The sequence below is a fragment of the Tinamus guttatus genome, unplaced genomic scaffold (assembly GCF_059628265.1).
Source record: "Tinamus guttatus ecotype Peru unplaced genomic scaffold, ASM5962826v1 Tinamus_guttatus_pri_ptg000060l, whole genome shotgun sequence".
Classification (NCBI taxonomy): Eukaryota; Metazoa; Chordata; class Aves; order Tinamiformes; family Tinamidae; genus Tinamus; species Tinamus guttatus.
The window spans coordinates 4,984,656-5,010,549 of NW_028288594.1; the positions used below are offsets into that span (position 1 = coordinate 4,984,656).

The 25,894-nt window shown below is 53.4% G+C and overlaps 1 protein-coding gene across 1 annotated transcript; it reads right to left on the bottom strand.

Moving 5' to 3' along the window:
• Positions 1-296: 296 nt before the first annotated feature.
• Positions 297-25,349, bottom strand: TTLL4 (tubulin tyrosine ligase like 4). Its single transcript, XM_088519528.1, has 19 exons — positions 25,301-25,349; positions 17,258-18,637; positions 15,887-16,017; positions 15,346-15,409; positions 14,427-14,551; positions 13,755-13,865; positions 12,669-12,745; positions 11,910-12,104; positions 11,745-11,827; positions 10,523-10,651; positions 9,751-9,873; positions 7,901-7,999; positions 7,106-7,240; positions 6,254-6,391; positions 5,064-5,166; positions 4,258-4,468; positions 2,098-2,168; positions 1,382-1,464; positions 297-760 (listed from the first exon to the last, which is right to left on the bottom strand). Exons 2-19 carry the CDS (start codon positions 18,562-18,564, stop codon positions 616-618), a joined length of 3,330 nt encoding a protein of 1,109 aa, XP_088375654.1. The 5' UTR covers positions 18,565-18,637; positions 25,301-25,349; the 3' UTR covers positions 297-615.
• Between the last annotated feature and the right edge of the window lie 545 nt (positions 25,350-25,894).

Here is a 25,894-nt window from a genome sequence, read left to right on the forward strand (position 1 = left end):
GTGCGCGCCCGAGGCTCAGGCCCCAGGGCTGGGGAAGGGCACCAGGGAAGGATCTTGGCACAGGCTTTCTGGAAAGACATAACAGGTCAGCTAAGCCTCAAAGCCTGCTCCTCGCAGAGGAGCCAAGTGATGGCAGGAGAACCAGGGTGCTATTTTTCTCCTGGGACTGCCGGTCCCTGCCCTGGGGCCAGGCTGCAGTGAGGCCAGAGCAGACTGGGCTCCACTGGGCTCCCCACGGCTCAGGACGGGTGCACAGTGCACAGCAAGCAGGGCCCGCCCGCAGGTAGCCAGGGAAAGGGAAAGCCAGGCTGGCCCCAAGCTCAGCCAGCTCCCACGCAGCAGGGAAGCTGCCACCACACCAGGCTGCAACAAAAGCCCAAGACAAAGGCCAGACGAACCAGACTTCCTCAGCCTTTTGCCATCAGGAGATTTCTTGTGTTTTAAAAGTCTGAAGCTAAACAGCTCTTCCCTTTGCCCAGTAAAATATCCCTCTCTTAAAAACAGCCCATAAGCAAGTGTGCAGTGCAAGGGGCTCCCACAGTCTCTGGAGTCAGCTCCTGTCTCTTCCTTTGAGGTAGGTTCAGGTGTCCCCAAGGAGGGACGGTGGCTGCCTAATCACATCACCAGGGCAGTGTCTGAGAGGCAGCCAGCAGATTTCTGGCCGGCTTCACCAGTGCACTTGTCGAGGGGTAAACTCTGTGCGCGGCGGCGCCCCGGGCTGCCCGTGGTCTCCTCATCCTCTCCTGAAGGGAGGAGTTTGCTGCAGGAGAAAGGGACAGTAAAAAGGATCAGAGGGTGCATGGAGCAACACTCACCTGTGGAACCATCACACACAGGCTCAGCAAACAGGGTTGTCAGGCTTCTTACACCATCCCCATTCCCAGGTAGCACCAAATCTCCCCCACAGATACCCAAGATGGTGAGGGGACATTTCCGATGAGATGCTGACCTCTGCATCCTGTCCCAGACACAAAGGCCTGGCATGAACCCCCACTCACTGCTGGGCCACATTAGAGCCCATAGAGGTGCTAACAGGCACCCCGAGGAATATCTTGTCTGCACGTCCTGCCCAAGATAGCTGCTCTCCAAACTGCATCCAGCCCAGCCGTTCTCCCTCCGGCCTCACTCCCACCAGTGGAGACACGCAATGCCAAGGAAACACGCCAGTTCTTCAGACACTGTGCCACGCTACCACTTGGCTATCCAGAGGCTCAGACCCCATAAATCAACCTATTCCTCTTCTAAATACCTGCTTGCCTCGGTGCCCATTCTCTCCCACAACACCAGTCCTAAAGCTGCAGCACGTCACACACGTGCACGTCACTGCCAGGGCAGTCCTAAAGCTGCAGCACATTACACATCACAACCAGGGCAAACTCACCCCAGTCTGCCCAGTTCCAGCTTGCTGAAGCCGTTTAACTGAACGATGTTCTTCTGGAGGAATACAGACTTCAGCAGGGACCACTGCAGGAGGAAAGACAGACAATCAAGCGGCTACCCAGGTTACTGACACGTAGCAAAAACCCTCACTCTGCTGCACTGCAAGCGGGCTGGGCTCTGTTAGGCTGCCTGGGGGCTCTTGCACTTAAACAGCCCTCACACCACCAGGCATTGCCACTGCCACCAGTCTGCTCCCAGAATAGCAGTCTTTATTTCCATTCTAAGACATGGAAGTGACAGAGATTGTTCCCTCATGGAGGGAAATATAGGGCAGATCAGACTGTAAATTTTTGGCAAATCTTTGGGTGCACTGGGTGCAGCCTCGGATACATCAGATGCAAAGTATTTGCAGATCTGATTTACTGAATGGACTTCACAATGGAAGGAGATAGAGAAGTCCTTGTGTGCCAGGGCCCCCAGGCAAGAACAGCACAAAAGCAGGTAGGAGTCACAGGGGATAAAATAAGCACATTAGCATGTCTGAATCCCGACAGTGCACAGAGCTACAGGCTGTCCCTGCCTGCCCCCGAGGCAGGAACTCCCCAGGATTGTGGGGCATCTGGCAACAGGAAGCTTGTGCTTCCCAATCCTTCTCTTAACAGAATTGAGAGCAGGCAGAGAACAACCTCTCTCTAATTCACCCACAGCCCAACTCACCATCTGGGCCAAATCTGCTCCTGCTCCAGTGTGATATCCTTTGTCACACCAGTTCCTCAGTAGCTCCAGACCTGGAGAGCAACAAAACAGACAAAAAACAAGAATGAAGGACAAAGTCTGAGGAAAACCAAGTCCTCCAAGGCTAAAGCACACAAAAACCCTGCACAAAAGGGAACTGACCATGCAGCATGTGCCATGACTTAAACACTTGAAACCACTGGGCCCCAGCAAACACAAGGTAAATTCAGGGCATTCACCTTTTGTACAAGTAAACACCACTGAACGTCAGCATGTGATCTGCCGTGGCCTCCCTCTTGCTCCCAAAAGCCGCCGCGCTGCACGGCCCGCTCAGCTACACAGGGAAACTGGGGCAACACAGGTTTTGCCAAATTAGACCAGACTGTCTGTCCCCTTGAGCCTGACGCCTGCCAACAGCAGCAGCTGATTTGGGCTGCACTGAAGGAATTTTCTGCAGTGCAAATGTAGAGCAGCTGTGCTGCCATCGGCTTCCTTCCCACAGGAGAGCAGCGTGGGCACCCCGGGGACCATCCCTCGAGATAGTCTCCACACAAGGACATGCTGCTCCAGAGCACACGGAGGTCCCTTCAAGGCAGAGCCATGTGTCCAGCTGCACGGAAAAGGCGCCATTCCCAAGACCCATTCCACCTCCAGCCAGCTGTCTCCAGCACAACAGAGCTCCCTGCCACCTACTAACGAGGCAACTTTGAGAAATAGAGGACTGCTGCCTTGCCTTTTTCTTCTGAAAAATCCCTAGAGACACAACACAAGCCTTCAGATTTAAGAGCCAGCAAAGCAAGGGCCAGGAACTTAATGCTCTCCAGCTGGAGTTACTGTGGTTTCGCTATACGATACTAACCCTGGCTAAAGGAGGAATCCTTGTTGTCCAGTCAAACTGTTCCTCTTTGACCTTTCAGCAAGCTCCAGATCCTTGGAAAGGAAACCATGTCTTGGTTGCCCAGGGTAGCACGCTAGCCCTACACGAGCTCCAGGCAGCCGGCAGCGTTCTGCACTTTGCTAGCCAGGAAGAAACGGCAACTTTATGGAACATATGTGAAAGGAAAATGCACAGAGAAGGATTGGGTTTTGCTCAGAGGTGAAAACAGCACCAGGCTGGAGCGATTCTACTTTGCAGGCTAGAGCACTGAATGAGGTTCCCAGCATTAGCAGCAAAGCTCAGGGCAGCACTTCAGTGAGAATGTTGACAAGATCTTTCCTCCAGCTGACAGGAGAGGATCCAGCAAAGGTATTAGCGAGAGGAAGGACAGACACGCACTGACAGTGCAGCTGGACAGGGCTATGAGGTTACTGTCTCTCTGTGAGAGACTGTTACTAACCCCTTTCATATTTACTTAAACAGCAATGAGAAGTGATAAAAGCATTTTTCCCCACTCTGCTTTAAGATCAGGCTATGAGCACATACATGGCCAGCTCGGCAGAGAGTCACTGCTCTCAAAAACCTTTCCAGCTAGATCAGATGTGCAATAAAGAGCCTCATGCTATACTTTCTATTTTCAAGCTCTATTACACCTCACGTTAGACTTCTGCTAGTTCTTTCTTGCAAAATAGCCTCCCCAGCTATTTTAGAGAATCCTGAACAAGAAGAAATTGGTCTGGCCCAGTTAAAAATATTTGTTAAAATACTGTTCTTACTGAATCAAAGGTGTCCAGGAAAGGTGGAAGTGACAGCTGCATTCCTACTGCTTAAGAAAATCTTCCTTTCTCCTTTGGGTACTTAGAAACCTTTCCATAGACTAGAAAGCAACAGGAGACCAAGCAATAGGGCAGATTTTCTCTTCACTTCACAAAATATCTTCAAGGAACAGATCAAATGACTTGAGCATTTTCTCCCTTTAAAGAGGGCAGATATATGCAGTAAGGGCCACATTTACAGGTTCAAGGCAGAATCCAGTCTGCTTCAGATGGAGACAAGAAAATCCTAGGACACCTGCAGCGCAGGTGCTGAGTACACAGGGCACTCAGCACCTGTGATCAACTCAGAATAAGTTTCTTCCTGCATGTAAAGCGGTTTGGGAACAGAACACATTTTGGAAAGCCAGTGTAGGTCAGCATAATTCACAAGTCTCCTATGAGTGCAGACAAGCAGTCTGGCTCAGGTGACCATGCCAGGCTCTCAGTTACCTTTGTGTTTGTCCAAGTAGTATTTGAGCTCCCACTGGATGGCCAGGATGTTGAAGTACCGAGGCTGTTCAAAGAAGTGCAGGTACCGCGTGGAGATGTGTGTGGGGAACACCCGCTCAAACTGCCCGCGCCGGGAATACTCGTCCTCTGTCTCCACGAGGATGCGGACATCATCCGGGGTCAGGACGTCCAGCACGGAAGAATAAAAATCCTGCAGACAGGAGCATCCCAGGATCAGAAGTGCACTATGGTCTGTCAATTCCCCTTTGCCCCTTCCTTCTCAGTTTCCAAACCCCTTCAGACAGAGACATTCATGTGCCTGGGACCTTTGGGACACAGGCAACACAGGGAGAGTAGAGAAATTTAGGCTCAGTGGTGACATCCAGGCTGCAAAGGGCTGAAATGATGCTCAGCTCTACAGCCCTACCTCTTACTGCCAGCTTGCACACAAGACAAGTATCCCTGCTACCTTGCACAGAGTCAGCAGGTAAATGCTACGAGTGCTGCACAGCACCACACAGAGGAACAGCCAGCGCTCAGGTCCTGTTTGGAGACCAGTGGGTAATGAGTCCCTCAGCACAGGTATGCTCCAAAGCAAAGAGAAGCCAGAGCAGCAGCAATTTAACCAAACCCGTCTTATTTCTGACCATGTGGCTTGTAACCCACTGGAGCCCAAATGGTCCCCATCATCTGGCTGTCCCCAAAGTGAGGTACAATCTGAAAAGCAGCAAGGAATACACACACGGGACCAGCTGGGATAGTGGCTTGGCAGGATGGTGCAAGTAGCAGAGGAGATGGTATCTTACCTGATTAGGTTCCTTCTGTGTCAAGTAAAAAGCTTTCTTCATCTTCTCTGCTATGAAGAGCTCAGAAGCTGACTTGGACTTCTCCTTCACAGCACTGCCCAGACTGAGGACATAAGATCCAATAGTTTATTTGTACAGACAGTGCAGAGTCCTACCATGGCAGGGCTTTTTTCAGCAACTTCTATGGGAGTACTGATGCCTCAGGAAGTTGCTAAGGAACAAAACTCTTTCTCCACAGATTTTGTTAATCCTGAGGTCAGTAAAGTACCTGAAGCCCCACGCCTCTGCAAAGCAAGCTGGAAGAATGCAGGCAGGGGAAGAGACAGGGCCCCACCAGCCCCTCACCAGGGCACTTCATCCAAAAGGTGAACTATCATCTCACACTCAGGGAGGAGGTAGACAGGCCAGAGTCACATCATGATCAACATGGAGCACTTGAAGCCTGGTAGGATTTACATTTCCTCCTGGAACCCAGCTTTCTAATTCCAAACACAGGCCTAGATTCCACACAGGAAGGAGAGATCTGCTAGATCAAAAACTTCTTGACACATCCAAGAACTCAAATTCAGCTCCAGATGCTGCAGGAAATTCTGACGAACACAGAGGCAACAGGGACATTCCAGCTGTGCCCGGGTGGAAGGGACTCAGGAATGAGGTGAATAAGTAAGGAAAAAGTCACGCTGGCTGCAAGTTAGACTGTGCACACCCAGGGGTCTGCAGCCTCTGACACCCATGGTCCTACCTAATGATCAAGGAGCTCTGTCCTTTGCAAATTAACAGCTGCTCAACTTGCTCAAGGAGGCGGCAAGAGAGCCCTGGGGGATGGGATGAGCGGATCCAGGCCCAGTACAGGCAGGCCCTGACCCCACGGAGCAGCAGTGCTGCTCAGCATCACGTTAGTTCGGGGGGGGAAGGCGGCACGACGTGACTAACTGCAGAGCAAGCACGAATGGCTCTGGCCTCTCTTCCAATTATGGACTCGCAGATCTGGCACAATCCTTCTACCTTGAAGAGACTGCAGGAACCAGATACCCAGGCAGCGATGCAAGTCCCTCAGACCCACAGCTAAAATTCCACGAAACACAGGCTCCCTGCAGCACAGAAGCCAGTGTTTACTGTGCTGAAAGCAACCCCACATGAAATCCTCAAGAGCAAAAGCCCACCTTGCCCTGACAGAGATGTGGGCTGACCTGGAGGTAGAGCTGCTTCCAGTTCCTGGCCTGGAGGCTGTCTTGTGTGTGCTGGGCAGGACAAAGCCAGCAAGGTTGAGGAGGTCCCGGATCATCTGGCCCTTGATGCTCACATCCAGAGGGGTGTTTGAGTGGAGGCTGCAGGAGAAAGGATCACAATGTGCTGCAGTGGAGCTGCTGAGCCACACAGGACAGAGCACCCTGTGGATTAACATCAACTGGGTACAAAACCCAACGCACCCCTCGCCTCATGATGGCCATTATAGCCATGAGATAATAAGAAAAATCCTGAAGTGGCTTTTTGTAGGGGGCCCAATAAACATTTCAATTCTTTCCATTCTCCCAGAGGGTTACTGGAAATCAGCATATCCAGCTCCAGAGCCCTGTCTGGGATTGCAGCTCTGCATCCGATTCATGCCCATCCACCCATGCAGGTGGATGGTGCTCGCACAGGGCTCTCTGCCCTACCTGGAAAACCAGGACCACTGCACAGGGCATTGGAGCCACTGATGGCTTTGGCTAACACCAAGCAGGGATGTGTCGTCATCTGTTTGACGCATGACACATCCCTGCTTGACTTTAAAAAAAAAAAAAACAAAAAACAAAACAAAAAAAAAAAACCTCTTTCCTTGTTCTAACCAGGATGTGCCCAACAAAAGCTGGAGCTGCGGAAAAGCGTTGCTTTTGCAGAAGGGAGGACTTTGGCTCCTGCAGTCTGCAGAGGGAGGCTTCAAAACCCAAAGTCTTTCAGCACGCAGTGCAGGGGATATCACAGGCCAAATTCACTCTGTGGTAAAAGAAAGGCCATTATTCACCCTGCTCAGAGAGATTTCAGAGCAGGGACTGCTTTACCTGGGGGAAATGTTGACTTCTAGGATCCAGGGCTTGAGATTTTCATCCAGCATGATATCAAACCCAAACAGTTCATGGCAGCAATATGGGCGCCGCACATACATCTTCACCAGGCTGTTCACATAGGTCTCAGATCTGCAAGCCACAGGAAAAAAATAAGCTTTTTTCTCCAGTTGCCAGCCAACAGAGGCCTGCCTGTTTGCAGCACATTGCTGGTTTTGAGAGCATACGTGGCCACTTGCTGTGGGAACAGATGGTGTGAGTGACCAATGCAAGAAGCAAGAGATACTGCTGCATCATGCAGGGATCCAGCGTCAGATCCCGGATCCAGCAGCACCACCTGCAGCCTCTGAACACAGGTTCCCTGCTTCTGGAAGAATTCTCTTTCAGACACAAGAACGTGCCCAGAGAGGTGGGAGACAGGGTGGGCAGAGATACTAGATACTCTGCACCCTTCCAGCCAGCAGGTAGATCCTGGTAGGGTACTCTGCACCTCTCCCACAGCAGGTAGATCCTGGAAATTTTAAGGGCAAAGCAGCTTCCCAGCTGTCGATGCAGAAAAGGCTCCATCTCACACTCACGGGCTGCTCAGCACTGGCAGAGCAAAACAAGCCCCACACATAAATCAGGCTGTCCCAAACTTCATCTAGAGCCAGGATCTTGACTCATTTCTATTTACCCCTTGAAGCTGTTGTAACATGTGCTTAAGAAACAGAATGAACAGAAAGATCTAGAGAGAAATATTGAAGCTGGGACAGGACGATTGTCAGAGGTGCCAGGGGAGCCAGGACTCACGCAATGATGGTTTTAATAACGATGTCTTTAATCTTCTCCCAGATGGCCTCGCTATTAATTCCCTTCTGGGTCAGATAGCTCCAGAGTGCTTTGAGAGCCCTGTGAGAGAGAAAGCAAAGGAGATAGTTTTGTAGCCCCTTGCTGCACAGCACAGCTACAGGAACAAAAACAGAGTGAGTTTTGACATCACTCTCCCCTGACAGCAAGCAAGGGTGCATCTCACACCTTTTCCAAGAACAGTCATCCTTGATGATTCCCAAACCATTCAACTCCTGGCTGCTGCCCTCCCCGTCCTGGCCCCTGACCTTGCAGGACCAAGCTACCAGAAACATAAATCTGTCCTAGACTTGTCCCAGCATTGGAGTATCAGGTCCCAAATTAGCACGAGCAGGGTATGTCAGCCCCAGATTTGCTCTTCCCCCGCCCTCTGTGTCCTCAGCAAACCTCCTTTCTGCAGGCTTTCCTCAAGAGCACTGCAAAGCAGCTCAGCAGGAATCCATCAAGGCCCCCATAAATCTTTTATCTAGAGCCATTTCACTGAGGTTAGGGAGAAGACAGAAGAAAAGAAAAATCAGGGGAAAATGATGTTGGGGGGAGCGTCTCTGCTTTTATAGGAGTTTCCCATACCACACCAAGGCTGCAGGCTGCCCTGACACTGAGCCAAGGATGCTCAGATGTTGCTCAAATGAGACCATGTGGCTAATGGCCAGGAATCCAAAGGTCACGCTTCCTGCATACAAGATGGAGTTGATTACAGCTGCTCATCTTTAACGTAGGAGTAGCCAGCTCGGATTTGCCTGGCGATACTGGAAATTCGCACAATCCCATCTCCATGGGATTGCAGGCACCAGGGGACAGAAGACCCTTCCCAAAGTCTCAGTGGGGGAACAGACAACTGCACAGCAAGTCCAAGACATCGAAACAAGCCTATTATAGCACCCTCCTCCTGCAGCCCCCTTTGAAGTGAAGTAGCCCAGCTGCAAGCCCATAAATTGAGAACTCTATCCTACACTATTTTTAAATGAGTTCGGATACTAGCACAGAATGAGGGCTAAGTGCCTGGGGACTGGGCCAGTCTGCAATGGACAGGAGGGAACAGAACCACGCAAGGCTACAGCCCTCCTCTGAGGTCACTAGAAATAGCACTGCTGCTCCTCAGCACTCTGCACCACCCACACCACTAGCACACAAATCAGCAATTCTGCACCAGAATTGCCCCTTTCTGTAGCTCCATTGGGGAATCAGGAGTGAAGTGGCAAGAGGCTCTTGTCTAATCAGCTTACATATCAGAACTGTCAATGAAAGTTTTATTAATAAATACAGATTCAGGTTTAACCACATTCTATCAGCTCCCAACTAGGGCAAAAGAATGAATGCAGACAGATGAGAGTAGAATTTGAATCAGGCAATAGCACAGGTACAGGCAGGGTGGGATGCAACCAAAGCAATAGTGGACAGGATGAGGCACAGGGCAGAGAGATGCCAGAGTAGCCTCCAGGGTGGGCCACAGAAGCAGCAGCTTCCAGGAATGACCTGGCCTGAGCTGGGAACACAGGGCCCAGAGCTGCCTGCTGATCCACTGTAGCTGTGGGTGGTAGGTGCTGGCAGGTAGCCAGCAGGTAAACCTGGAGGTATCACCCATAGGGCAGGGAAGATCTTCAGTGAGCCACAGGCAGAATCCAGATTCTACCAATGCTAAATTACACAAAAGCTACTCTGCTTCCTCTGTGCCTCGGCATCCCCATGCAGGAGCAGACAGGACGGGGAGCACCTTCAACCTCTAGACAGAAGTACTGAAAAAGCAGCTGACAGAGTTGTCTCTGTGCCCTGAAAGCCCCTACAGCACTTACCATTTGTGTCCCTGACAAGCACTCTCATCCGAGTTGGACTTGTACTCTGTATTCTTCTTGTTCACACTGTAGTTGGTCAAGTGCATGAACTTGTTGCTGAGGCTCTTCATTGAGGAGGAGTACCTGTAGGAGGTGAGAGCGGCACAAGCAGTCTGAGCTCGAACTAGTTGTCCCCACAAGGCAGGCAGAATTTCTGTCTCATCTAGGACACTGTCTCTCCTTCTTGGCCACCCATAAGACTTGCTGCCTTGCAGCCACCCCAGTGTGCTTGGAACAGGGAGCTCCTCCACAGCTTCTCTTCCTGCTGGCCCATGGCTGACGGGACAAAGCGTGAAGCAGGCACAGAGCACGCTGCTTGGGGGCAGACACATGAGAACTCCCCTCACTGCAGGTATTTTAAAAAGACCAACACACCAGTGAGCAAAAGTGCTGACAGAACTGTAAAAGCCCAAGGCAATACATTTTAAGCCAATGGCCAACACTGGCTAACACATACTAGGTTCTGGTACACCAGCTCTTACCCACTATGAAACACAGGCAGCACATATCAGGAACTGCTTTACATCGAGCTGATCTTGCTTTAGAAAAGGTGGACAAACTAAGCATCCTCTCACCTTCCTTTCCAACACTACCACCCAGAATAGTCCCACTTATCCAACTGCCTTTTCAGCGAGGAAACTAGAGCTCCATATAGGGAGTGACTGCCTGGGCCAGTAGCACAGCCCTGGGCAGCCCTCCTGCTGCCCAGCACTGCTCTCCTCACACAACCTACTTGCAGCTAGCAAAGCGAACCAATCCGTCCTTGAACAGGTAGACCCTGAGGGGATCGTAGCAAGTGACATAAACGTAGATCCTCAGGTCAAACTTGCTCCCGCCAATGAGGTAGGGTTTGTGCAGATATCTGCAAATGGAATCAGGCAGCAGGAAAGGGTTACGATGTCTCTGTGCAGGAACTTCTCTAGCTCCTACAACAGAAGGCTTGGCACAAGCAGTGAAAATTCAGAGCAGGTGAAGTCCCTTTTATACAGTGTTTCCAAGTTAAGAGCATCACAGTCTAAATGAGAGAGACAGAAGCTTTCCCATATACAGGGGAGACCCTGAGGCAAGTGAACAGCATTCCTTCCTACTCATTCCTACTCTGAAGACTTTTTTCCCCACGTCTGAGGCACAGAAGTTCCTCTGTAAGACTGACTGCAAAATTCAGGAACATCCAGGGCATGCAGTGTGCTACAAACTCCCAAATGGCTTGGGTCAGTAAGCAGAAACAGCTGGAAACATTCACCCAAATCACTTAATTATTCAGCCCTGACCCAAAAGTACTTCATGATTTTCAGTGAGAAAACTTTTCACTTACATAGGAAGGAGACAAAGGGAACACAAACCAGTTCAATACCCAGTCTGCCTACCACCAGGTAGTTTTTTCCTACACTTACAAGAACTTCCCAGAAGGTATCCACTAAAATCAAAACAAGCTATTTCACTTTTCTGCAAATGGAAGAGATTCTGAAAGTCTTACTTAGGAAGACAAAAAACCCTTTGACCAATTTCCATGTACATGCAGACTGTTGCTGTCCTGTTCTAATTAGGATAAGAAGTCTTTGAGAATTCCCACCTCTTCCCCTAGGACTTCTGCTTCCAGTGTGACTGCAAACACTGGAAAAGTTACACTTGCCTCCAAAGATATCAAGCCCCAGAATAAAAAGCAGGGGGAGAAGGATCACAACAGAGCTGAAATTGGATGATCTGCCAGACAAAAGCTGCTCCTGTGAAGCCTGCCTAAGAGCCGCTTTGTGCGAGTCCTTCAAAGTCTGTGCAGAGAGAGCGGCTCTTTGTAACTCCAACTGCAGCTGGAGCCAGACCTCTGGCTGCACCATTATGCCCAAGCAAGAGAGAAATTTCCAGAAGCAAGTCAGATCTTGCTGCCCAAGTCTGGCCAGAGAGAGAAAGCTGAGGAGATGCCAGTCTGGCTGCCCATCAGGTTTTCCTTCACTCACCTCTGCACCAGCAGCGGTCTCTTTTTGGGGAGTTGGCTCCATTTGTGGATGACCTGGATGCCAATGCCTCTCGCTGATGCTGGCTGAGACACACAAACAAGAGGGGTCACATTCTCTCTCTACAGCTGCATCAGGACAGGGGGCCGAACTGTGCTCTGCTCTTACTGGTTTCACGATCCATTTCTGGCGGCTAGCTCCCTCCTCCCACGCCTTCCGCAGCAGCTTGATGTCCTGGGGCAGGATGAAGGACTGGGGAAAAAAGTTAAACTCCTTCTTCCCAAAGCGAGTCTGCATCTTCAACAGGTTGCGCCACAGACGGTCCTTTCTCCCAATTTGAAATGAACCAGGGAAGTGGTTTAGCTGGAAAGGAATGGAGATTCTGTGAGATTTCCCACACTAAGACAGGCTGGAGGCTTCTAGCTTCCAATCCCAGATGCTGCTTCAAGACTGCTCAGTTTAGAGAACCACTTCTCCAGGAAAAATGTGCATGTGTGGTACATAACAAACCTCTGGACCCTCAAGTGTTCCCCAAGCACATGATACCTCCATGCTTTCTTTGCAGCTCAAGTTGCTGCAAGTTGCTGCCCATCCAGTCTCTGGCTCTGGCTGTGCTGGTGAACTAGAGAAAACTGATTGCTTTAGACAACATTAACTGGATTTAGTTGAGCTCACAGTGAACACAGCTTGGCCACAACCTCATTCTACAGGAGTCTGCATGCACAGGAGATGCTCGCAATGCTCCTGGCTGTGCCCATCTGCCAGGCTCACGTCCCAGCACAGGGGTACCAGCTGCCATGCTGTGATGGGGGCCTCTGCAAAGACAGCCTGCACAGCAGATGCCTTGCTCTGAAGAAAAGGGCACTCAAATTGTTCCCAACATGCTCCACATGCATGTAAGCCAGGCCAGCCCAAAACATTCCCTACCTTCTGGTGCTCCCTGATGGCCCGGAAGTTGGATGATTTCATGTGGTGGCCCCAGCAGCCCAGCCAGTCATTGCTTTCTGCACAAAGACAGAAAAGTCTGTGATGGAGCTCACTGATCCCAACAATTCCTTCTCAACCCAGGAGCAGCCCATTTCCTGGCACTGGCAGAAACATGCCAGGGATCCTGGGGGGCAGAAGCACTAAGCAATCACACCAGCTCCTGCCCAGGGAGCTGTCGCTGTGATCCAGCTTACCACTTGGGTCCCGGCCCGGCTATCGTGGCTAGTGCAGGGAAATGAGCAGACACAGTGCCAGAGAAATTGTTTCAGCAATGTCAGCAGAGCACCCTTAACCCATGTGTTAGTTAGGTGTATGCAGCAGGCGAATGAAGAAGTGAGCTACAGAGCACTGGCCTCCTGCCCCCAAAGCAGGAAAGGGAAAATAATAATAATAATAATAATAATAATAATAATAATAATAATAATAATAATAATAATAATAATCAGCTACTGAGCAGATACACACAGGAGCCCCGTAAGTACTTTTGGGAGGCCACATGCCATGATACCAACCCAAGCTCTGAAAAGCTCAGTACTTCCCCAGCCTCCTCTTTCATATCTCTTTTGCAGCAGGATCCCAGCCTGTACAGAGCTCCCTAGCCTTAGACAGAAGGATGGCATCTCCCACCACACTGGATGACCACAGGGACAAGGGACACCAGTGCAGGGTTGGCACTGGGCAAATGTCAGCTTCAGAGTGGCAGCACCACCTAGAGGCATAGCTTAAATAGGCCAGAGCCTAAACACCCAAATACCACTGTCACGGCCCTGGGCCAGACCCCAGAACCCCCAGGCACAGCCTGCTCATGCCAGGGACAAGCCAAAAGGGAGACTGGGCACTGCTGGGACCCCTGGAGCTTGGAGACCACAGGTCAGACACAGAGAGACACAAAAACACAGTGTCCCGCAGTGACCAACCTCTACCACTCCTATTCTGCTCTTGGCAGGCACCTTTCCCACTCTCATCCATAGGCTGGAAGCAACAGAGGATGCAACAAACTCATGCTGGCCGCCTCCAACAACTTACTCTTGCTGACTTTGAAGTGGGATCTGCCAATGGTTTGCTTCACAATGTTTGGTGTGACCGTGCTCATCTTCCACCGCAACAGCTTCCTCTGCTCCCAGGGCAGCTTTTCCACTGGTAAGGCAAAGAGTTAAAGACAGAAGGAAAACAAGCAAAACACTCTGATGTTTCTATAGGTGCACCCACCCTGAACATCTGCATGAGCATTTGTAGGCCGTGGGACACAGAAGCGCCGCCCAAGGATCAGGCAGCCCAGAAATGGTACATGTGTGTTCCTACTGGGACCTGCTCTCAACCAGAGCAATTCCCATGTTTTGCTACAAGAGCCATGAACCACTCAGGCCTGAAGAGAGACCAGGCCTTCAGAGGGCACTATGCACCTCCTTAAAAGAACTGGAATGGAGCAGAAGATCCCACAACTGCAGGAGATCCAGGATCTTGAACCATTTGTTCACACCCTGCCAAATGCTGTTTCAAATGCTGCGCTTGGTCATACTGGTCTCAGCAGTCTAACTCATGCTCCAGGCTGCAGGAACCACCTTAATTTTACTCTGCCCTTCGGTTTCACAGTGGTGCTGGGTCTCAGCATGGGGAGCTGCCAGCTCCCGGCTGGGCCCTGGCACTGCTCTTTGCTGTTTACATCTATCCCGCTGCAGGTAAGCGGGCCCAGCTCACCTCTCTCATCCCGAGTACTGAAGTAGATGGTTGGAGGCACATTAGGGAATAAACTGCAAACAAGAGCTGGTTTGAGCACCTGCTCCTGAGCCTCAACTGGTGGGGTCAGGCACTTGACATAGTTCCTAGGAGAGAAGCAGCAGTAGGCAGTTGGTTACAAGGTGAGCAGCAGTGCAGGGAACCCCGTCAGAAGGGGATGCCATCCCGGCTCAGGCTGTTGCAGCACCATGCAGCATCCTCAGGTTCAACACTTGCTCACCATAAGCTCTGCCCCTCTCAAGTACGTTACAACGTGATGGAAAGCAGTAAGCCAAGCAGAGAGCAAGCCCAAGGTGAGCAAGCCCTGGAGCACAAACAGGACGGCTGTAGGGGTAAGTTCCCACTGCTGGGTGGGCAAGAAGAGCTTCCCCAGAGGGCTGTCAGGAAACACAGAGGCAGGGCCCTTCGCGGCCCCTCCTGCTGACCAATCCTCCCCAGAAAGAAAACTTCTCAAAGACTAAAGAAAAATCCAGAATTTGGTACTTATTTCTAGGATGCCAAGCTGAGACAGGGCCCAGGGGGTCACTGCGATCACTGGCCCAGGATGCCCCTGCTCCAGTTTATCTGCAAGGCAATGACACTGCAAAATCCTAATTTAATCCAGTAAACCTAACCCAGTGACTGGCAGTTGCAGTGAAACTGAGACTCCTGTTTTGCTGCAGTGGATACACCCTCAGCATTTTGCAGGCTACTGTCTGCAGGAAGAGAAGTAAGCTTTGTTTTCTCGTGTAGAAAATAAAGTTCTTTTTGGTTGGGGAGGCTGTCTCTATCTCCTCTACGCCCCTGCATGCTAGAGCTGCCATCTGTCATCAGGGATGGCAAAGATGGACAGGCCTGGACAAAGCTACTCTACTGCAGTGCACAAATTACAGCTACTAACCTGGAAATAAAAGCCACCGAGCTGTCGGGAGACAGACCAGCAACAGCAGAAGTATCTGATTCACCTGCAGGAGGGGAGACACACAGGCTTGATCTCCTTGGAGACTGAATGAACACAGAGTTAATCAGGGAGGAGAGGAAGACAGTATTCCTGGAGACAGACCCTTCCCTGCTGCCCCAAACCTTTGATCCCAAATCTCACCCACATCTTGGTGGCATAAAACAGAGGGCACAGGGTGGAACTGATAGCCCTGCACACAGAGGAGCTGGACAAGCACCAGAGCAGGACGACAGCAAACCCTAGGCTGTTCCCCAGTGGAGTCTGTGCCACTCCTCCCTGTGCTGCATCTAAAAGCAAATTCACAGGAATCTACAAGTCATCCCAGAATGATGGCAGGGATGTAAGAAGGGTGCCATTTCTGGTAAGATGAAAGCACTCCCACCCCAGAGCACAGGACAGCTGTGCTCATTCCCCAACGGCATCCTGCGCTCCCCCACCTCCATAAGGCAAGGAGCACCCCTCCCAGGGAGACATCACTCACTATCCTCTTCCTCCTCCTCTTGGCTGAAGTTCTCATCCAAGGCATCAGGAAGCTCCTCCTCCACTTCCCTCTTGGGATGGCTCAGCACCTCAGGACGGCTCAGCTCCAGCGGCAACTGCTCAGCAGGGACACTGGGACAAAGAACATCACACATAGGGACAGTGACAACCTGCTTTCTCAGGCCAACAGAGCAACCGCCCGTGAGGGAGTGCGGGGTAGGTGCGCAGGGCCAGGACAGCACCCTGTGCTGACGTATGTGCACCCACCTCAAGGGCTAGCATGGCCCCTTGCAGCCAGTGAGGTGCCGGGGACCTGGGCACCCTGTAAGGAAATAATTTTGGGAACAGCCAGAGAAAAAAAGGAAGATCACCCTGCTGGGAGAAGGTGTCTGATGGTAGTATCACAGCAGCCATCAGAGATGGCCATGCCTTCCTCAGCCCCTTTCCTGGCTGGAGGAAGATAAAGCCTCAGCACCCATAGGACTGCACACTGTTACTGGCAACTCTGCTTTTAACTGTCTGTCACTATCCACAGATGCATAGAAGAGTTGTCCTGTTCTACAACCTCTTGTGGAGGTCACCTTCCCACCCTCTCATGCTCCTCATCTTCTGCCTCTGCATTTTTTCAAGATATGATCCTTTTCCCCTTCCCAAGGACAGTGAAGGGAGCTGTGCTCCCTGTGCTACCCAAATCTGCTGCCCTGCATCCCCATCCTACATTACATCCATGTTCTTTTATGCACTAAAGTCCCACATTTCCTGCAGCTGTCACATGCCTCTGCCCAGCAGAACCCTTGCCAGAAGTGCCTTGACAGTTGGTTTCACCATGGAAATCCATGTCCATATGCAGAGATTACCACAGCAGGCAGGGCTCCATAAATATGCAAAGAGCCAGCTATAAGGGCACCCCCCTCCTCCGGATCTGAGGCAGTGGACAGTCTCAAGCACTGTCTCCTCAGTGCATGGGAAGCCAGGAGAAAGGTGGCTTCCAGAGGGACACCAGGAATGCTACAGGTGGGAGGGGAGCTGCAGAAGGAGAGAGGATCCTGCTCCAGGCCCCTGTCCTCCACGGGAGAGGGGGAGGGCTGTGGTGCCACCATGCAGCAGTTTCACATTGCTCCAAAGAGCAGCCACCCCAAGGAGCCTGGAGCTGAGGGAGGGCACAGCCCCGGCACCAACCCAAGAGCTACAGTAAAACTGGGGATGGAAGGAAGGATCCCACGGTGCCAGGGGACAGCCAAGGGGCTTTGCTCACAGATGCAGCACTGCCTGCAGCTTCGTCTCTCCCAGCTCACAACTTGCACAGACACAAAGACCAGACAAGGCCAATGGATCTCCCAGAGCACCCCTCTTCCCCAGCTGCTCTACTTACTCAAGTTTTTCTGGAAGAACAGCCCGGGAGCAGTTCGCTTTTTTCTCCAGTTGGATGGTGGATATCTGAGATGCTACTTCAGAGACAGCAGCAAGGTGGGGAGGCTCTGCTCTTGCTGCCTGGTCCCCACCGCGCAGGGCAAGGGCATCCAGCAGCTTGCAGCCAGCACTGCGCTCGGAGGGGCCGGTGCGGGGGGCTAGGAGATGAACACTGATCCGTTTAGTGCAGACAACGGCACGCTCAGTGCCTGTAAGGCTCGAGTTACCATTAAGGCAATGGCTACCCATCTCTAGGTTCAGGGGAGCAATGCTTTCTTTTGGGGTGAGCTGTGCTATGATGTGCTGTCCCCACCGGCTCTTCCTAGGGGACGAGCTGTCCGCGTCCATAAGGCGAGGGCCTCGCACTCCATGTCTCAAGCTATCGCCCACAATGACCTGTCCAGCAAGCTTCTGCACACTCTCCGTGAGCTTGATCTCTGGCCTCTTGTCCTCTGCACTCTGCAGTCTCCCTTCAGCATCCTCCAGCGGCCAGGAACAACAGTCCTTCCTGAGGATCACGCGGCTGGGCACCGGGGTCAGGGAGGAGAGGGTTTGCTCCGAAACAAGGTTGTTCTTCACTGCTATGTTCACAAGGCTCGGCGGGGGGCAGTCCCCCCCATCTCCAGAGTGGGGCCAGCAGACAGCAGGAAAGCTGTGGATGTTTTTCAGTTTCTTGATCTCCGGAGGCTGCGGCAAAGGCACTTGAGTATTGCTTGGCCGTAGGAAGGAATTATTATTGAGCACTGGTCTGTATGGGCTGGAAGGCTGCTTACCTGAGCCAAGGGCAGAGCCTTTTGCCTCAGGCCCAGGCCGCTCCTGTGCAGGCAACAAGCAGGGCTCTATCAGCAGGGAGGACATCTCTCTTCCTGTGGCAGGGCTGGTGTCCAGGGAGCTTCGAAAAGGAAACCGGTAGGGCTTGGATCTGAGGCTGAAGCGCCGATAGATCAGAGAGCTCCCACCGAGAGCCGGGCAGGGCTGGGCCGAGGGCAGGCTCGGGAAAGCGCCTTCACCAGGGCATGTGTCGCATAGCGGTGGCGGGTGCAAGAAGCAGGATTGCTGCGGACTGATCCCTGAGAGCAGCGGGCTGTGATCCTGGAAAGTACTCACATGCTTCCCTTCTATGTTCCAGACAGGTTTCACCTGCTGCTGAGTGAGGGGACAGGCCCGTCGCGGGAGGGCTCTCCCTCCCTGCGGGCTGCCTGACGCGAACCTGAAGCTCTTCTCCTGCTTAGGGCCTCGGTTACTGCGTTCGGGCCCTGCAGAGGCCATGTAGAGCCATAGCCCAGGAGGCGAACGCCAGCACAAAGAGCAACTTAGTTGTTCACAGCAGCATCTTTGCGGCCTGCAAGAAAGGAGAGAGCACAAAGGCACTGTCAGTGACCCTGGCAGAGCTCCCCCCGCAGCTCCGGGGCCGGCAGGGGACTGCGCTGGGGTAAAGCGAGGGCTAGCGGGAAGCGCGCAGCTTCTCCTGGGCAGCCAGCCAAACCCTCCGTGTTGTCTTTCCGGCACACCCTGGCCACGGAGGCCTCAGAGTCTGGCTCCGAAGGAGACAGAGGGGCCGTATCCTGCCCAGCGGCAGGGCTCATAGCGCCAGCAGGTCACTAACGCTGCCCGGTTCCAGCCAAAGGCAGCCACGAGACTCAGCCGCTGCTCAAAGGCGACAGACAGTCCCAGACAAGGGGCTGCGAAAAGTCCCGTGCACACAAACACTTTTATTCTATAAAAGCCAAGGGCTCCTTGGCTGCCGGCCAGGGCTGCGAGGCTGTGGCACAAAGCGGCGCCGCTGGCTGCGAGAGGCAGTTGGGCCGCCCGTCCCGGAGCCACGCGCAGGCTCTGCCTCTCCGGAGCCCCCTGCGCGGCGGCCGCCAGCCACCCCGGCCCCAGACGCCACTCTCCTTGCGTGCCTAAAACCTCAGACCCAAAGGGTGCGCGATCAGGCAAGTAGCTCAGCTCTTGCTTTGAAAAGGAAGAAGTTTCTTCTTTTTGTGAGCCTACAGGAAAGCTCAGAGAGAGCCCAGGGAATCTTAAACAGCTCATGAATAAGAAAGCAAAGAGCAAAATAACAAGCAGGCTTCCAAAAACCTCTCATCGTTTACAGCAGCCTGGCAACAGCGCACTCCTGAACAGCAATCCTATGCCAGTCTTCTGCAAGGAGCCCTGGCAGACCACAGAGTTGCTCAGATGAAATATCCAAAATCCTCTTAAAACCAACTACTGCACCACACCTGTAAGATCCTTCTGCCTGGGGGAAGGGGAAAAAAAAGAAAACAAACTGCGTGCCAGATATTTGTCTTGCTTTAACTCATGCCTGGAGGGCCACTGGATACTGCTGCGATAAGAATTTGTATCCTAAGCAGGCTGAATTACTGGTTCTTTTGCTTTTCAGCTTTCAGCTCTCACAAGCTTGCACATTCAAAAGAAAGCATAAAAGAGAAAGGATAAACAGAGCATCAACCACCACTTATTCCCTTAATTTTCTTGCAGTAACACCTTTCCCACCTGGAAACCAAGGCCAGCCTGCAGCAGAGACCTCCCAGCAAGGAGCCCACAAGACCCACTTGGCGTGCGAATTGGGCTGCCACTCTCCAGGGCGAGCTCAATCCAGACAAGCAGCATCAAGCCAGACACTGCCAGGGCCTCTGCCAAGGGTGGGGGCAGCCCACGCAGGATCCTACAGGGGCTCTATGTCCACAAAGAGAGCACGGACCCTGCAGAGCTCTGCAAGGAGGCACGGAGGGCGCCAGGTCTGCTCCATGCTGTGCTGTCCAGCGGCCCTTTCTCACTCCAGAAGGCTGCAGGGACGTCCCTGGCGTCCTGCAAACCCAAGGACACTTCACTCAGCAGTCGCCTCCCTCTGCTCTTTGTGAGCAGGGAACCAGCATAGGAGATTGCTCATTGCAGATCTCGCTTTGAGATGCCTGCTGCCAACCCTGCTCGGAGGGTGGCCTCCCTGTCCCCAGTGTCACTGCCAGGCGACAAGTGTCGGAATCCAACAGCGAGCCGGATATCATCCCCAGTACCGCATTACGGACAGGATACGCAGCCACCCTGCGCTGCTCATTAGCGCTCGGGCGGTCGTGCCAAGCATTCCCGCAAAACCCCACGCTCCCAAGGAGGGCTTGGCGGTGTCTCGCTGCACGAGTCACGGGGCTCCAAGGGGTTCCAAGGCCTGCCAGCTCAGCACGAGGCATAGTGCAGTGCATGGCCCCAGGAACGGGAATCCCACGCACACGGCGCACAATCCAGGCTGCGCTGCGTTACCTGACTCATTGTGTTACCCGATCCGCAGCCCACAAGCAGCTCCCAGGGCCGCGACATTCACAGCGATTAGCACAAAGCAAAGAGGCTGCAGCTCGGATGCCACAACCTGCCTGGATCAAATTTCCCCTTGGTAAACAAATGACCTAAGCTTGGCTCCCACGTATGCTCTGTGATGCTCCCGAACCACGGGCATGCTTGTACCATGAGGTGATCCCAGCAAAGCAGCAAGGGTAGATGTGAAAGAACAAAGCAAAAAGAAGGGAGGGTTAATGGAAGAGCACGCAGTACCCACGCACAGCTTGCTTTCACCCAGGCCTCATCGTGCCCTTCTGAGCTTGGCACGCGCCTGCGCTCTCACCTGGCTCTGCGTGACCTTGCAATACTCGTCTCCAGTGAAAATCCCCCAGATCTCCTCTCCCACAGGGGATTTGCAGCTATGACTGAACCAACCTGTCATAAAAATAGACTTGATTTGTCCTAATGAAGCTGTAGCAAGGGATTTGAATCAGCGAGTGGCAGGCACAGGGGCAGCAGCGCGATGCGTTAGGAGCAGCAGCGCCAGCAGAAGCCTCGCGGGGAACAAGCGAAAGCCGCGGCGTTGGTGGGCCTGGCACACCGGGCACCACCGGGACGCACCAGGGACACTGCCAACCACCAGCACGGCCTCACAGGGAGGGCAGCGGCTGGAAACCTGCGCTGCAGGTCGGGGCACCCGCACGGAATTTCCCCCGCACTGGGGCAGTTCGGCCCTAGCGGGGCAGCAGCAGCTGCAGCGGGACAGGGCAGCAGCTGCAGAATGGAAAGGCAGCGCGGAGCTTTGGCACAGGGACTGTGCCAACACGTGCCAACTACCCCAGGTTCCCCAAGGAGGTCCAAGGCCTTGGAAAGCAAAGGCCGGAAAGATAAAAGGAGACAGAAAGAGTATGGCAGAGGGGAGACGAAATGCATCAGTGAGCTCAGAAACAAGCGAGCAGGCCCAGGGAACATGTCTGTGAAGCAAAGGGGGCTCTGCTCCTTGTGCCAGCCGATGGATGGAAGGAGCCTGTTTGGGATTTATGCCTGCATCCCCAAGGTGGATGTGAGGCGCTAAGGATAACAGCGGCCACTGAAACACTGGTGCCACAAGGGGAGGTGGCTCAGCGTGGCACAGGGCACGCTGGGCAGCAGCAGTGGTTTAAGTAGCCCTTCCTCTCCCTGCTCTCAGCTCCTTGCTCCCACCCTGGCTCCGCGGCGCCAGCCCAGCCAGTCAGGATCCTCACTGCAAGCCAGCTCCAGGACCTCATCCCGACCTGGAAGAAGGTGATACAAGTGCTAGTTCTGCCAACGCAACTACACAAGGATGCAGCAGGAGCCCCTTCTGGCTCCCCTAGCAGCAGTACGACTACATCTGTAAGCTCTACTGTAGAAACGTGAGCTGGGAACAGCCCAACTCTGCTCCCAGGGCAGATTCACAGGGCTGGAGGTCAAGTCCAAACATCATTATTGCTAATTACTGGATCTGGCTTGGACTTACTGGCACGTGATAAAGAGAGGCTAAAGATGTCGCTGTTTAAGTGATCGTACAGCTGCGCCCACTTACAGTGATTTAACTAGTATCTTTTACTATTGCACAGCCAGCTCACAAGCCTTGACTCAGCAGCTGGAGCACTGCCAGAGCCTTTACAAATGTCACACCCCAGGCATGCAGGGACACCAACTGCCCCGGCTTTTACTGTCCCCTTGGAGCATCTGTGGAGGGACAGTGCTCCCTGTCCCCACTCCTCCTCACACTGCAGTCCTTGTACACTCAGTTTTAAGAGAACTAGTGAGCCCATTAAGAGCCTGGGTATGCAAACCATGTCTCTGTCATGCAAGTTTTACTGAGAAAACTATTTTAAATACAGTTGTATCACTCTTGAAATAACAAGAGCTTGCAAACATATGAGCTACAAGTTGTCCTGATAAAGTGCTGCCGGCCTCATGCACCCAAAAGTCATGAGAGTATTCGGGGAGAGAAAGGAGAAAGAAAGGAGTCAAAAAACTGATTTTCTACTATTTTATATAGCACCACTGGGCACAATTCTAGTCTGTCCTTTATGGTTAGGAAGGATAAAAATGAAGCACAGACTGCAAAATAAGTCAAAACAGACCACAGTGAAAAACCCACCCACTGTTGAGAAGGGTCAGCAAATTCCACAGGCATCCAGGGATTACATTAGAGCCTGCCATTCAAATCTACATCTATGCCGTGGCTAGTCAGTCGAATTTGATGGTGGCGGCTCTGAACTTCACTTCATGCTAAGCAAAGAAGGTGCAAAAAGCGCTTAACTCCCCAGAGCAGCCCTTCTGCTGAGCAGAGAGGCTGCAAGGACAGCGCAGCTCCCGCCTGCGCTCTGCCTCCCCACGCCACGGGCACGGAGGGAGGGAGGCCCATTGGGCACCAGGGCACACGATGGAGGCCCCAGATTGCTGGGCTCCAGCTGTGACTTCACGCTGCCCCTGCACGACACACGCACCGGCTGTGCTGAGCGACCAAGGCTCGACCCACTGGAACCCGCAGGATTAGGCGGAAAACCCAGGGGTGCAGCTTTGTCGCAGAGGGAGTGCCCCAGGGAAGCCTAAAGCAAAGGGCAGACTCAGCACCCACCTCAGGCGCTGCCAATTTCATTGAAGCGTCTAAAGCACCTTTATGCTACTAGCTCCAACGATGGAGAAAGCCAAAGGGACAAGGTTCTCAATCCAGCTTTCCAACAGAAGAGGCGTAGCAGAATTACACATCCAAGTATAGAGAAAATTTATCTCCAGTGCTGGACTTAGCAGGTTCTCAACACAGAAAAGCTTGGTTTGGGACATCCTGGCCCACTCACAGCCTTGGGTAGGGATATAAGATAAAGATGAGAAACTCAGCATGAACGGAATAAGCATCAGTATGTACCAAGGAAGCAAAATCTGCCTGATTAGCTCAAAACATTTAAGTTTTCTTGGTCCCATCTCTTTCCTTGATTTTTTTTTCCTGAAACACACCTGAAACCAGAAGCAAAAGCCCCCAGGTCTGTCCTTCAGTACATGACAAGAACCCTTCCCACGCCAATGTGAAAGCCACTTTCCAGGACTCCAGAAACACACACAGAGCTGCCTTAGGGGAAGGACTACAACCCCTGTGAAGCCACGTAACCTGGAAGGGCAACTCCAGCTTCCCCTAACCTGCGCAGGAAGAAACATCAGACAGTAGAGCCTTGGCCAGGGATAGAGGAAGCTGCAGCTGGTGGCACTGCAGCAACCCCTCCGCCAAATCATAGTGCAGCCCCAGGCTCCTCCGTACAGAGGCGTCGCGGAGCCTGCGGATAGAACAGCCCTCGCTGAAAGCACGGGCAGAAATAGATTCTAGCTGGAAAAGAGACAACCAACAATCCCAAATTTGCTGCTCAGGAGGAATCCAAGAAAGGCCAACAAAGGGACAGCTCAGGCAGCCAAGTCCCCAGAGCCAAGTGGCTTCACTCAAGACACGACCCCCCTGTCGCAGGCTGTCTCTCCAAACAGCCCAGGGCACTTTACCTGCAGCTGAGGCAGCCGGCTGCTGAGCAAATGGCCACAGGCCTGAATGAAGGCTGAAGAGGTCTGATTTGTCACAAATAAAGTTTTCCCAGCACAAAACCTAAGAACTACCACAAGAAAGCAAATGCAAACACAGAGAAGTTTCACAATCTACTAGGTAAAACTGCTAAGACATAAGAAAAAAATATTAGATAAAAATGCAGTGATACGTTTGCCCGTTACCTCCCACAGGCTGCCTGGGTCAAACTCAGTCTGCGAGCGCCGGCCGCATTATCCCTGTGCAGCAGAGCCTGTGGCTCTGAGCGGGAGCCGCCAGACAGGCACGTTGAGTCCGGAGCACGTGGCAGGGAGAGAGCGGAGCCGCAGCAGGGGGAATGACACAGGGAGAGCTCTGATGTGGAGTTGTTGGCCTGAACGTGTGATGCTCATGAGACACCTGCAACCTGCCCTGCAACAGGGCAGGGAGAAACCAGACTGACACAGGCACCAAGGCTCCCCCCCAGCCCGCCCACGATTCCCAGCCCATTCTTGAAGACATTCAGGAAATACTTCCAAGTGTCCATTTAGCACCTCTCCCATTTACCTCTCAGAGTCACAAGCTCATTTTTGCCACAGCAGAGCCTCTGGCCGAGCCCTGATGACCAGATTAGCAGCCAAGCTGCCTCAGCACCCGGTGTGGGGCCTGTGGGGCGCAGTGTGCAGCCTCGCTGGAGCCCCGCGCACCGCTACAGAGCCCCACTCAGCACACAGCCGTCTGGGGAGCCAACTCCTCCTCTTCCCCTGCAGCATGTGCTGCAACGCGCTCTGCTACTTTTTCTTTTATTCAATAAGAAAGGTTTTAGGGTCAAAGATGCTACTGAGACCACATGCTACCCTCTGGGTGGGGACACATAGGGCTGCCCCTACAGGGGCCCAGGAAAGCATTGGGCCGGGGCAGGCCGAGGGCCACGGCAAGGCGGGGAGCCCTCCACCGCTGGGGAGGGAGAGAAGCGCCAGGATGGGGGCAGCGCAGGGGGCTCTTCGCTCTGCGTATGGGCCCGATGTTAACGGGAGGCCAGGAAACGGCACGCTCGCTAGGGCAGCAGGGCCCCGGCTCCACGTGGGACGGGAGGGCGGCGCAGCTCGCCGCTCACGGGGCCTTACACGGGGACGGAACCGAAACGCGACACCGACAGGACCGGGCCCTCTCCTGGGGGCGCCCCGCACTCACCGGCCGGGCGGGCGGGCGGCCTGGCCCGCCGGGCGCCGCCGCGCTCCGCGCCGAACCGCCCGCCGTTACCATAGGGACCCGGCGGGCCCGCGCTGCCACGTGACGCTGCCCGCGCGCGCGCGCCGCCCGCGCCTGCGCACCCCGCGCCGCGCCGCGCCGGCCGCGCGCACTACAGCTCCCAGCGCGCCGCGCGCGCCCGCGCCCCCCTCCCCGCGGCTACGGCGCCGCGGCGCGTGCGCAGTGTGGCCCGCCCGGCCGCGGGGAACCCGCCGGGGCACCCCGGGACACCGGGCGGAAGAGCCAGCGCCGCGATCAGCCCTGGGCCGCCCATGGCGCCCGTAGGAACACACTGAAAGGAGACGAGTACCAAGAGCTGGTTTCTTTAGATCCAGAGGCTCTTTCCCAGGAAAAGCTTCACACAGGAAGCACCTCCACATAAAAGCTGGACCCCTCTCATTGCTATTAAAGGACAAAGTCCACGGGGACCACATCTGCCGCCCATGGAAGGTTGTGTCACAGACAGCTGCCCTGCTGCAAGGAGCGTGTCCTGGTCCTGCAGCCCAGCTGTGTGCACTGGAGCAGCTGGGCAGGGCC

Bases quoted from the DNA above. Each gene is read 5' to 3' on its own strand.
- TTLL4 (XM_088519528.1), bottom strand. From the start codon at position 18,564: ATGGCCTCTGCAGGGCCCGAACGCAGTAACCGAGGCCCTAAGCAGGAG. The intron at 12,746-13,754 runs GTAAGTTGTTGG...GTCTTTGTGCAG, and splicing joins CCACTTCAAAGTCAGCAAGA to AAAGCAATGACTGGCTGGGC. The intron at 2,169-4,257 runs GTAACTGAGAGC...GTTGCTCTCCAG, and splicing joins CTACTTGGACAAACACAAAG to GTCTGGAGCTACTGAGGAAC.